This window comes from Nycticebus coucang, chromosome 8, assembly GCF_027406575.1.
Source record: "Nycticebus coucang isolate mNycCou1 chromosome 8, mNycCou1.pri, whole genome shotgun sequence".
In the NCBI taxonomy this organism is placed as follows: Eukaryota; Metazoa; Chordata; class Mammalia; order Primates; family Lorisidae; genus Nycticebus; species Nycticebus coucang.
Genome location: NC_069787.1, coordinates 77,810,007 through 77,823,796, shown reverse-complemented (window position 1 = coordinate 77,823,796; position 13,790 = coordinate 77,810,007). Strand labels below are relative to the sequence as shown.

General features: G+C 34.7%; 1 protein-coding gene across 50 annotated transcripts in view; it reads left to right on the top strand.

The window, feature by feature from the left end:
* CLASP2 (cytoplasmic linker associated protein 2) overlaps positions 1 to 13,790 on the top strand; it is a 238,037-nt gene that overhangs the window by 70,612 nt on the left and 153,635 nt on the right. For 47 of the 50 annotated variants that reach the window (XM_053598615.1, XM_053598620.1, XM_053598627.1 and 44 more), the window contains one exon: positions 10,636 to 10,782. In XM_053598615.1, the coding sequence (XP_053454590.1) occupies positions 10,636 to 10,782 (147 nt within the window). Of the gene's footprint in view, positions 1 to 10,049; positions 10,261 to 10,635; positions 10,783 to 13,790 lie in introns of those variants that run through there. The other 3 variants (XM_053598637.1, XM_053598636.1, XM_053598640.1) reach the window with 3 other exon arrangements.

Below are 13,790 nucleotides of genomic sequence, written 5' to 3'. Positions count from 1 at the left end.
AGTTGTTTGCTTGGTGGCTTTGGGGTGATTTTCAGTTTAGTTGTCTTCTTCCTTACCTAAGATTTTAAAACCAAGAAGTCAGATAGTTGTGTAGTGCCTTTGGGCAATCAGACCAGACACAGTTAAAAACCTGTAGGATTATTATGTAGTGCTGAACTCCATAATCTGCCTCAAAAGCTTGTAAGAAGAATTTGGCCTTTTGTTGTTATGCTGCAGAGTGGCTGGAAAGAAATAAGGTTTTGTTGTAAATAGACTTTCTAAACTTTTAACATTTTAACACAGTCTACTATTCGAAAAATGATTCTTTTAGAAATATATACAAGTAGGGCGGCGCCTGTGGCTCAGTGAGCAGGGCGCCGGCTCCATATGCCAAGGGTGGCAGGTTCAAACCCAGCCCCGGCCAAACTGCAACAAAAAAATAGCCGGGCGTTGTGGCGGGCGCCTGTGGTCCCAGCTGCTCGGGAGGCTGAGGCAAGAGAATCGCGTAAGCCCAAGAGTTGGAGGTTGCTGTGAGCCGTGTGACGCCACGGCACTCTACCCGAGGGCGGTACAGTGAGACTCTGTCTCTACAAAAAAAAAAAAAAAAAAGAAATATATACAAGTAATGATAGAACCATGGTTTTCCAGAGATCAACCTTCTGGAACCACCCCAAACTGACATGTAATTATTGGTTTAGGGGTTATGGAGCAGTTGCAAAAAATTAATGTCAAATCACTCTTCTTGCATACTCTTAAATAAATATTCTTTGTGATACACTAAGATTTGGTGATTTAAGTAACTGGAAGAAAGCAACCAATTAACTCTCTGGCTAAAAGGCCAAACATTTCTTTTAGGAACATTGATGTGGTGAAAAAAATTCTATAAAGAGAAAAAGTAAATTTCAAGAGACAAAGGCTGGGCATTAGCAGTAATATAGGCATTAAGTAGTGGGCACTAACATGAAATAGCCAGTGACTAACATAAAGCAACCCTATGGTTCCTTCCTGCCATAGCCATTGAAGGCCTTGGACAACCATCCTGTGGTGTAGGTCCATATGAAGGCATCTAGGCACCTATGCCATACCTTTGAATAGATAGTAGCCTTCCTCAGGCATTCTCATTTACTCATTGGGATGTGAGGTGTTGAACACCAAATAGTATAACATATCCTCAAACCTGATGTTGCTTACTAAATTGAATCTTCAAGAAAAGATTTACATCTTTTCCTTGTTCTTGTAGAATAGTACAGTTAATGATCTTAAAAGCTGTTCTAATCATTCTGTAGCTGTTGTGAAAATTTAAGTATCTGAAATGACTAGGTTTTATAAATACACTAAATAAACTTTATTCTGAGCCTCAGTTATTATTTAGTTTGATATTATGGTTATTATGGCATATATTATTTAATTTTATTAATACCAAATAAAGGTTTCAATTGTGATTGTCCCTCTACTGCATCAGACTGTTCCAAGTCTTAAATTTTTAAAGGACCTCTTTAAAGGAAAGTGTAAAAGTCTTCAACTATACTTTTATTTAGTCAGTTATATCTACCTAGATATTTTAAGAGATTTTATCAAATTTCCTGGGTTTTATTAAATGTTATATAGAATGTACTTTATTTACGTAAATAAAATAGTTAACTGTTTAACCATGCTGCTAAGAACAGAACATCTGTTATCATTATTAAAATTTAGCCATTGTCTTATTTTGGAGCACTGGAATTTTCAATTTCTAATAATTTTACTGAAATTTTTCATTTTTAGTTTAAATTGCAGAAACTATTCTTCAGTAGCCTTTCATTCATTTTTATTTATATCTTTTAAGAATTTGTTGCAGTCTTTCAGGTGCCGATTTTACATACTTTCTGTTCTCCTCTTTTTTCTTTGCCCTTATGATGTTTCTTATTTTGTTGTGGTTCCTTTGCAGGGTTTTAAGCAAGGGAGTAAAGTGATTCCAATTATTTTATATGTTTAATGAAAAAATTTCAAAAGCACTCTCAAATAGAGAATATTGTCATAACTGTCCATTACTACTTAGCGTCCAGCTTCAGAAAATTACCAATGTGAAGCCAGTCATTATATCCCTACCGTATCTCTCCCTACCCCACTATCCTACTATAGTGAAATGTGTGTGCACCCTGTGTGTTCATATACTCATACACATATAAAATAAAGTGTCTTTTTAAAAGATAGTCATAGTACCATTTTCACACCTAAAAATTTAACCCACAATGTCAAATATTCTGTGTTCAGATTTCTTCAATTATTTCATAAATATCTTTTTATAGTTTTTTTAAATTAGAGTTTAAACATCGCAGTTGATTGATCTACTTCTTAAGGCTCTATTAATCTATAGTGTTTGTCTCTCATTTTTTTCCTCTTGCCATTTAATAGTTGAAGAAAAAACATCTGATTGGTAAAGTTTTCCCACACACTAGATTTTGTTGATTGCATTGCCATGGTGCTTTTGTATTTTTGTTTATCTTCTGTATTTCCAGAAGATTGTAAGGTCTTCTGATGTCTTGATCAGAATTGGATCTGTGGCTGGGTACAGTGGCTCATGTCTGTAATCCTGGTACTCTAGGAGGCCAAGGCAGGAGAATTGCTTGAGCCCAGGAGTTTGAGAACAGCCTGCACAAAAGCTAGACCCCTGTCTCTATTAAAAATAGAAAAAAATTAGCCATGCATGTCCACCTGTACTCCTAGGTACTCAGGAGGCTGAGGCAGGAATTCTTGAGCCCAGGAGTTGGAAGTTGCAGCGACCTTCAACTGTACCAGTATACTCTAGTTGGATGCAGACACAGATTCTGTCTCTAAAAAAAAAAAAAAAAAGAATTACGTCCAATTTGGGGCAGAGAGGTTGGTACACATCTTTCTTAGGTGGTATCTAATGCAGTATACTTTGGATTTCTGTCAGAAGGCATAATGTCTGATGTTCTTTCTTTGTGATACTAATATTGAACAATGGGTTTCAGTGTTGTCAGCCTGATCTGTCCTTTTTAAAGTTTCCCATCAGCCTTTCATTTAATAGTTTTAGCAACTATTGATTCAAATTACTCTTTTAGAGGGTTGCATTCTCTATTTTGTGATTTGGAAGGTCAAGAATATAAGCAAGGAGACAGTAAAGAGGCTATTATAATATAGGCAGAGATGACACTGGTCTTAGATTAGGAGCAAGAGGTAAAGAAAAATAGAGGTTTTAAAATATAATTTGGAATTATACAGAATAAATGTTGGTAAACGATCTCTGTGGAGGAAAGAACTTGTGATAGAGTTCCTATATAATGAGCTTGAGCAACTGAATAGATGGTGAAATCCTTTACTGGAATGGGAGAGAACTTATGGAAAGCACACTTACATACAGTGTTGCTGTTTTGTATCTATATCAAATTACAGATGCCTTTGAGATACCCATGCAGAAGATGTCTAGTAAAGCTGTTGATTATATAGACCTGGAACTCAGAGATGGTCTAGGCTAGAGACAAACATTTAGGAGATGTCAGCATGTAGAAGGCATTAAAAACCATCGGTAATGGTTAGAAAGTGTGTAGTCTTGAAAGAAGGAGGATATTCAACATTAACTTACTGGGTAAAGGAGGAACTGCCAACAGAAGAGATTGAGTTAGAGTGACCTATGAGGTTAGAGAAAAGCCAAGGGGCTATTATAAAACAAACTGTGGGGAGTGCAGACAATAAAAATTTGTTTGAGTTTTCCTGGATGTTAAATGATATAAAAGTTTACAGAGATTATTGTTTCCTAATCTCAGTTCATAATTTATCTGTCAGATATGACCACCGTTACTGATGAATGTGAAAGTGTATAAAACAGCTCAGAAATCCAAAGTCCTGTTGCTCATTGTTTTAATTAGAATAAGGAAGGATATAGCTTCAAGTGAAAAGAGGAACTTTGGTATAAGAAACAACTTAATGTAAAACAAAGTATATTTTTTTTGCGTGAAAATCACTGGTATTAGGCTAGGTGTGGTGGATCACACCTGTAAACCCAGCACTTGGGAGGCCAAGGCAGATTGCCTGAGCTTGCACGTTCAAGACCATCCTGAAGCAGAATGAGATCTCGTCTCTAAAATATAGCTGGGCATTGTGGCAGGCGCCTGTAGTCTCAGCTACTTGGGCAAGAGAATCATTTAACCCAAGAGTTTGAGGTTGCTGTGCTAAGACACATGGCACTCTACCAATGGTGACCAAGTGAGACTCTGTCTCAAAAAAAAAAAAAAAGAAAGAAAGAACAGAAAGAAAATCTTTGGTGTTGGGAGGTCTTTTCTTACTTAACTGTTTGCTTCACTGAAGAGAATCTACACAAAATTGAATTCTTTTCCATGAGACATGGTAGAGTTTTAGCTTATTCTTTTATTGCCGTGTAAGATGGAACAATTCATCTTTTATATGAATTTTCGGAGCAGAAATTTCAGGTTTTGGAATACATGTACCTGTAAAAGTGAAGTGGAAAGTTTAAAAAGTTATTGAATATATGGCTTTCCTTCAGTGGGAAAAAGAAAAAAAGGGACAGGGCTTGATTAAAGTAATATAAATTCAAAAAATTTTTATCTGAAACCTTGGAGACCAGTTGTGTTTTAGAATTCAGAGTATGTCAGATTTAGAAAAGTAATAGGGTCATACCAAATATATTATGTAACAGCTCCTACTGGACCTTGGGCAGAACCCTGTAATCAAACACACTAGTATTTTTGCAGTTAAACATGTGTAAATTTACGCTGAGTTGCATAAAGACAATAAATAGCTTAGAGTATTTGTCATGATTTGTCATAAGCTGAATTCAGATCAGTTCAGAGTTTGCTACCTAATGAGTTTTAAAGAGAAACAAAAGCTGAGTTTTCAGAGCTTGTTGACTTTCAAGCATGCAGATTTGGGTTGTGGGGCTATGGTATCTCAGTGCTGACTGGGACAGTTTCCAGTTGTACTTGAAGGTCATCTTTGACTTCAAGATGACTCCTAGGTCATCTTTTTTTCCCCTCCTCTTTCTACCTTTCCTTCCTGATTGCCTTTTCCTACCCGCTTTGTCCTCTCCTTTTCCTCCTCTATGTTCATCTCTTCTCTCCTTCCTCCTCCTTTTTGCATCTCTTCTTCTTGCTCCTCCTCTACCTTCTCTTTCCTTCCATTTCCTCTTTTCCATCTCTTCTTCCATTTCCTCCTCCTCTGTTTCCCTTTTCCCCTCTTCCACCGCCTCCTCTGTTTCTATCTCTTCCTCCTGAATTTCCATGTCCTCCATCTCACTATTTCTCCTGCTCTTCTCCATTTTCTTTCCTTCTCTCCCACCTCCATCATATAGATTGCTACTGCATCTTTCTTACTTCATTAGTTTCTATCCTCTGATATCTTTCCCACTTGATTTTAGTAAAAAGGCCAAGAAGTGAGAACACTTCTGATACTTTTTAATATGTTCAATTTCTGTACTCAACCATAGTATTCTCTTTTTGAAATTTTGTAATGAAAACAAAAGTATTGATGTTGTCATAATTTATAGTTTGCTTTTTGTGTTTGATACTTCTTTTGTTTATCAGTAAATATTAGAGAACCTACTGCATGTATCTTAGGCAGTGTCTGGTTTTACCTTCCAGTTCACTAATCCCTTGAGCTACGTGTAATCTGCTGTTATGTCTGCCCCTTAGATTTAAATTTCAGTTATTATATTTTCATTTGTAGATGCTTGTGTCAGTCATTTTAAAGATCTGTGTCAGTTTTTATAATTTTTTGATTCCCGAAGTTATTTCTAAGCCTGCTTAATAAGCAAGTATAGGTATTTTATAGTCTGTGTCTGATAATGTGAGGGTTTTAAGTGGCTCTTTTTCTCTAGTCTGTTTCTTTGTTTGTTCTTGTTGATGATGTCTTGTTTCCTGTTGTGCCTGGTGATCTTTATAAAATTATTTGTGGAAATAATTTGAGGCCAGAGATCTTCCAGGGAAATTCTGCATTTGCACTATTGATTAGAATTTCTAACAGTCTGATCCCACAGAGTTTAAGGTCTTGAATGTCTGAACTGCTCAAAGTAGTTGAACTTCATGAAGCACTCTATTTGATTCACTTGTTCTTTTGGGAAAAGTTTAAAAGAATTGGCTATCGGAAGATAAGGGCTTACTTAGGGTTCACGTTAACCTAGAGGGTAGAATTGAGTGTTATACCAGCTTTTGGTGGGAAAAGTCTCCTGTTAGATTCTACATCTTATGTGGGTTTTGAATTCTGTTCCCTTTGCCCCACAAGGCATTCGATGTTTGTACTTCAAACAAGTACAAGTTCCAATGTACTTGCTTTATCCTTGTATGTTTTACTGTCTTGTAAAATATTTATTGCTTTGCTATGTGGTAGAGAAAAAAGAAAGCAGGGGGATGGATGGGTATGTCAGAGTAGTAGGGTTTTGGGATATCTGCAATTTCAGTGTCTAGGGAAAACTTTATTGAGAAGACGAATGAATAGACATGAAGATGCTGACTGAACAGTGTGGATATTATAGATGAGAAGAGCAGCATTTTAGACAGAAGGAACAAGTGCAAAGGCCCTGACATGTTTCACAGCAGTGAGGGTGATAGGGCTGTATTAGAGAAAAAGTGAGAGAGAGAGCAAGCAGAAGATGAGGTTGGAGAGACCTACATATCTGAGATCTTAGAGAACTGGTAGGCCTTTTTGTGGAGTCATAGGGGGATTTTGAACAGTGGTATTATGTGACTTTGTTAACTCAGGTTGCTATATTAAGAATAAATTCTAGGAGACAAGATGAGAAATGGAGAAATTAGTTGGCTGTGATAATCAATCATCCTTGGATTGTTCATTACTTCTTAAACACAAACAAAACAAGGTTCTTGTGTTTAAGAAGTATCCAATCCACTTAAAAAGATCGGTGTGTATTATTTCAGGAAGTGATAGCTGCTAGAAAGAAAATAATTGGGCGGCGCCTGTGGCTCAGTGAGTAGGGCGCCGGCCCCATATGCCGAGGGTGGTGGGTTCAAACCCAGCCCCTGCCAAACTGCAACAACAACAAAAAAAAATAGCCGGGCGTTGTGGCGGGTGCCTGTAGTCCCAGCTGCTCGGGAGGCTGAGGCAAGAGAATCGTGTAAGCCCAAGAGTTAGAGGTTGCTGTGAGCCGTATGACGCCACGGTACTCCTCTACCCGAGGGCAGTACAGTGAGACTCTGTCTCTACAAAAAAAAAAAAAAAGAAAATAATTTAGATTTATTCTGACATTTATTTTTTTTGTTGTTTTTTTCTGATATTTCATTATTAAGAAAAAAATTAAGCTCAGAATATTTATAATATTTATATAAATTATATTAAATTTTAGGGCCAGTAATGAATTAAGTTTCACGAATTCTTTTAGCTTATAGTCAAAAAAGATATGATCTTGTTGGAGGAGGGTAAAAATTTACTACTTTTCTATGTTTGTAAATTTATTATTTTTTTCTGTAGTCTTTCTTTCTTTCTTTTTTCTTTTTTTTTTTTGCAACAGGGTCTCACATTGTTGCCCTCAGTAGAGTGCCCTGGCATCATAGTTCACACCAACCTCCAACTCTTGGGCTCAAGCAACTCTCTTGCTTCAGTTTCCCAAAGTAGCTGAGACTATAGGCACCTACCACAATGCCTGGCTATTTTTAGAGACAGGGTCTTGCTCTGGCTCAGGCTGGTCTCCAACCTGTGAGCTCAGGCAATCCACCCACCTAGGCAGTTTTTCTATTTTTGTTTTATGTATTTGAAACTGTGTTGGTAGGTGCATAAATACTTAGGATTCTGATTTTTTTCTCTGTCATTATTGTCTCCTTTATTTCTAGTAATACTTCTTCAAGCTGTTTTATTTTAAATTAATATAGCTAAACTAGCTTGCTTTTGATTGCCATGGTCTAGCTTTCTCTAACCTTTATAGACTTTATGTATAAAAGATATCTCATTTAAGCAACCTGTTTTAAAAAATTTGGGCTTAGACTTGTATTTGGACTATAGTATCATTGTTTTGGTGCTACAATGTCATAAATGAGTAGTTGCACAGAAAGACCGTATGTGTATGGTTTACAAAGCCTGAAATATTTTCTGTGTGATCCTTTGAAGAGGTCCACCATACTCTGCCCTAGAGTTCTTTTTTTTGTGTGTGTGTGTGTGTGTATGGTTTTTGGCCAGGGCTGGGTTTGAACCCACCACCTCCGGCATATGGGACCGGCGCCCTACTCCTTGAGCCACAGGCGTCACCCTGTCCTAGAGTTCTTAAACTTGATATATCAGAATCAATAGCAGGGCTTGCTAATACACAGATTGCTGGGCTGCACATCCAGAGCTTCTGATTCAGTAGGTTTGGGTTGGGGCCCAACAATTTGCATTTTTAACACATTGCAAGTGATCTCAATTGCTGATCTGAGGACCACTATCCTAGGTATTACAATATACATCTTTGACTTATTTTAATCTAAAATGAATTACTCTGCTAAGTCCCAAATCCTTAGAAACCTTTAATTTTATTTGCTTACCTCTGGGGAGCACTATTTTATAATAACCTTAAGCTGGCAGCAGCCCAAATGTCTATCAACAGTAGGATGGATATTATTAATTGTGGTACATTCATATACTAGAGGAATATTAATACAAGCAGTGAAAAAATGACTTCCAAACATCTTTTTACATCAAGTGAAAGAAGCTTGATTTTAGAGTACATATTGTGTGATTTCTTTCAGAGATAAGATTCAAAAATGGGCAAAACCAACTATGGTTAGAATTTAAGACTAGTTAGCCTTGGTAGGAAATACTGACTTTTAGGAGTCTTGAGGGTGTTTGCAGGATGGTCGTGGTAATCTGTTTATTGATCTGGATGTTGGTTACACTGTTATGTTCATTTTGTGAAAATTCATTGAGCTGTATGAGTTGTATACTTTGCTCTATTTTAATTAAAAAGTTTAGAAATTAATTTCCCCATAGTTTGAGAATATTATGAAGTTTTTTTTTTTTTTGAATGGTAAGGATATTTACTCTTCTCAATTCTTGTGTGTGTCCGGGAATAGAAGACTGTTTCCATGGGAACCACTGGCTACTCTGTGTTTCAGTTTCTAACTTTCTCTGGATTTGTGTGTCTACTGTGTCTCAGCTGTATTTTTACATAGTGGAGGAAAAAGTTTATTTGGAATTGTGTTGGTGTTTTTAGCAGAGAATCTATGTACAGCATAGGTTTTAAGCCCATTAATTTATCCAAACTGGCTTCCTAATATTGTTACACTAAAAAAAAAAAAATTTTTTTTTAACTAGAAGATACGTTTCTCCTATAACTTGTATTAAGAAAAACACTTGCTAAAATGGAATTTGGATTATTTTTTCCTCCAACAAATAAAACAGTCTTGAAATTAGTTTGGTGTATTTTCTTTAAAATATACTTGGTTGTACTGACAGTATCCCTTTACAGAGATTATTGCATTTTAGATGATTATAGGTAAGGGAAGCAGATTGAAAAAAAAAAGATTTCTGGCATATTGATCTGAAGCCTGTGGTAAAGCTGCTTCTTTGCCTCGCCCATCTTGTTTGTCATGGTTGGTTTGTGCAGGATCCTAGAGAAAACCATTGTCTCTGAGGAATAAAACCCTGATAGCATATTGCTTTTGATTTTTTTATTTGGAGGCGGTTAGGAGGTGTTTCATTTGTATATAAGGAGATGAAATGAGCATGATCATTATATTCTTAAAGGAACCTTGTAGAATTTATACAATCATTTACGAGAATAAATTATTTAGTTTGATTTCTATGGCCTACATAAACAGCAAATTTTAAGATTACAGAGTTCATTTGCACAGTAATGAGCTCTGTGATAGTCCATGCTTTACTGATGCAATAATAAGCACCCAGCAGAATATTGCATAAACCTTATTTTCTATTTATATAAATTTTCATAAGTATTAAATAGAAAATAAATTTAAATTTATAAACCTTTATTATTTGAATGTCTTTGAAATTTTGATATAGAATAGGGATTGTAGCTGGATAGAGAATTTTTTAGATGCATGGAGAATTTTTACCTTTCATCTCGCAGTAGCTGCCATAAGATGATGTCACCTTGTAGCTGATTGGCTGTTACAGCACCTAGGGCAGGGAAGAGAAAGAAAAATGCCGGCACAAACCTCAGTGGTGGTTCTGTGGTTGTTTCTGTCTTTTTTTGATAGAATCTTTGATTAGTATCAAATTTACTGTATTTGGCCATGTGAACTATTGGGAGCGTCCTAGGGTGAGGGAAATTAAGAGCTTTCAGAGGAATGAGGCGACTGATTTGCAAACGGATCTGTGATTGTAAGTTGCAGAGTCTGGGTATAAGGAATAAGGCAGGGCGTGCTGGAAGATGCACTATGGGAGGAGCTGGCAGAAAATGCTTGTATGAGTAGCAAAAAAAAAAAAAAAAAAAGCTTTTTACTACCCTTAGTGTTGATATATTTGGTTTTATGTTATATATGTAGGAAATATGATAGTTACATTTTGATTTTAAATTACAGAGGATTGTTTTATATGATGTTAGCCGATATGTAAATGCTTATTCAAAGGTCCTTTACTTTATATATCTTACCAAAGAAAATGATGTTATATATGGCTTTATTTGATTTTTGTGTATTATAGAAAATGGAGCAAAGCTTAGTTCTCTTAAATACATTTTTCTAATGCATCGTGCAGATAAAAGCTTTGATGATGAAGAATCAGTGGATGGAAATAGGCCGTCATCAGCTGCTTCAGCCTTCAAGGTTCCTGCACCTAAAACATCCGGAAATCCTGTCAACAGTGCAAGGAAGCCTGGTTCAGCAGGTGGTCCGAAGGTTGGAGGTAATGTATATCCATTTCAAATCTAATATGCAAGCTTCATGCCCTTGATATGGCCAAACATACTTAGAACTTTAGAGGAATATGTTTATTCATGACTGCAGCATGATTCCAGATCTGGAGAGTCTGTTACAATGCTCAGAAGAATGTGCTGCCTTTTTAAAATGTTTAAAATATTGTATATTGCTATTTTCTGTAAATTTGAGGGTAAATTAATCTTGTGGATATTTATTTTTCAGATATCATTTTTAAAGAGAAGATTTAAGGGAATTGGGGGGGGTTGTTTTTTGGTTTTTAAGGAGAGCATGTTTTTCAGAATTTGGCTATTAATTTTCAGATGCAATAGCTGTTATAGAAATACTGAATTATGTAATGTTTTTGCACATTCATGTAGGTAGTAAGTCTTATTTTCTCCAATATTTTAAAAACGGTTGAAGATACTGGATATTGAATCATTTGTCAAAATAGGAAATGGGTGGTGGTCAAGAAAAATTGCCTCTGAAATGGTTTCTGGATTAGATAATAATAGGAAGATGAGAAAAGCACAGGTTTTATGCAGTTGTACAACCCATAATATATTCTTTGATCATTAGTATTGTTTCCAGCATATTGTTTATGTTTAAATTTTTTATGGATTTTTTTTGTATGCTAATTAGAAATACATGAGTACATTTCAGGTGTTAGTTTCTGCTGGATCTTTCTGAGATCAGTCTGTAAGGATAATGGTAAATGTTTAATGCTAAACGGATGGTAATCTCTTTTTCTTTTCCTTTCTTTCCTCATCTAAATAAATTTGTGTTTTAGTTATGGTATTTGGGAAAAACATTTTTTCTTACTTACAATGACTGGTGGGAAGATCATGGTCTTAAGGATTTCTGTTTGTTCTTTTTGTCAATAGGAGGGCTTTTATTAAAAACGAAAAAGGAAAAATAATAAACTGCATATTTTGATCAGATTTTATAAGGAGTTGTATTCCCTTGATCTTTCTATACAACCCCCAATTTTTTCCTGAGTCATATGGTATTTTATATATGAAAAAACTATCATAAATATTTCATTTTAACTATCTTATGTGTTATATAACTAATAAGAAAGATGTTATATATACAGCACATAAAACACATATGTATATTTACATACACATAGATAACCCTGAAATAAAAATGTCTCCTGGATATTTTGAGTTACTCGCACTTCAGAATTTTAATTATTCTTTTGTCTTGTAATTATAAAATTGTGTTCTCATCTGAACGTTAGTTATGATATCCTTATTACACGATAGTTTCTATCGCACATTCTTACCTCTAGTAAAATATATATGACATTCTGTGGTTTCTTCTTTTTATGAGAAATGCTTATCTTCAGTCATTACAGGGGAAATATTTTTCTTGATTTTGAATTATAGAATTCTGATCTATGATATTATTATAATTTCATGAACTATCTTACTTGATTTAGAACGTATTAATTGAGATAGTGATAATATTTAACATTTTTATGAATCTGGATCAATGGTTTATAATTAGTTCTTTTTTATGGTTTACTATCTTAGATGAAAAATTGAGATTTAATTTATTTATCACAAATCACTTATTGAGATAATCAGATACTCTTTTTTAAAAATGAGAAACTTTCTTAATGGTCTCCACCTCCAGTCTATAGTTTATAGTCCTACCAGATAAAAAAATGTTAGGTAGACTTTCGTGATTTAGTCATTAATTACTAACACAAATTATATCATTTATGCAGGCAGAGCTTCTTTGATACAAATAAGAGAGCAGCGTTCATTCTTCTCTCCCTTTTCTTCTCCTCTTTTTATTTTCACAATATTTTTTGGCACTTGTAGATACATCCCGTTTCTTTTGTTTGTTATGGCTCATTTAGGTTCACTGCCCATTTTTCTATCTAAGAAAAAAGTTACTAGACAGAGGATATTAATATTGCTTTTGAAATTAATGCCATTCTTGGCTGTCAGTCCTTTGAAAAATTAACTTTAAATTTTCTGGTCTTGGCTGAAACAGATTTTAAATTTAGCTGTAGAAAGTTTTCTTAAAGTTGTAGAATCTTTTTTCTTTTTTTTTGACTATATATTTTCTTTCCTGTAAGTTTGTATGGAATGATGATTATTTAGTCTCAACATTTTGTTTGCTACTCCTAGGTGTATAATAAATTAGAGGGATTAGTTCCTATTAGAAGAATATGGTAGGTGAAGATGCATAGTAGTGGCATAAACCAGTCACAGACCCACTGGGTTTGACAAATCTCTTTTCAGGTAAGATAATCAAAATAAAATGAGCTGCTTTGGACTGAATCTACTTTTAAAAATTTGGAATACAATTTACTTCTCCTAGAGGTATATATCAAGATTAGAGATTAATGCTATTTTTAGCAAAGTATTCTAGCCAATTAATTAAAGCTCATAAATCTTTGTTTAATCTTCAGTGTATGTTTGTTTCCTTTGTTCTTTGGCCTCAGTATGCCAGTCTGTTCTTAATATTGTAATTGTAAGAACCGAAAAAAAAGGCTACGGCTAGGTTCATATCAATATATCATTTCTGTAAAATTTCATATTATGCAGATGTCAAAAATGTTATCTTTGCATCATGCTAATTAGAATAGGGATAAAGTGAATTCTGTTGGTTTATTTTCTAGATAACATTTATAACATCATATTAGAAATTTAGAGAAACATACTTTACTCTTCTTTTAGCTTAATGGTTTGGAATACATTTGCTGAGGGTAGCTGATTGTTTAAAATACTTTGTTTTTCTAATATTTTAGGTAAAAATTTTTTTAAAATCTTGAGTATTTTTATATATGTTCTTTCATTTAAATCTCAAAACCCCTGAGTTGGGTACTTTCCTATCCTTGTTTTATTGATAAGCAAACTACAATGTGTGGAAGTTAAGTAACTTGCCCAGAGTCACCCATTGAATAAGTGGGCAAAGCACAAATGTCATTTTGCTGTACTACCATCACACTAATCTCTATTGATAAATAAAGATTCTTTT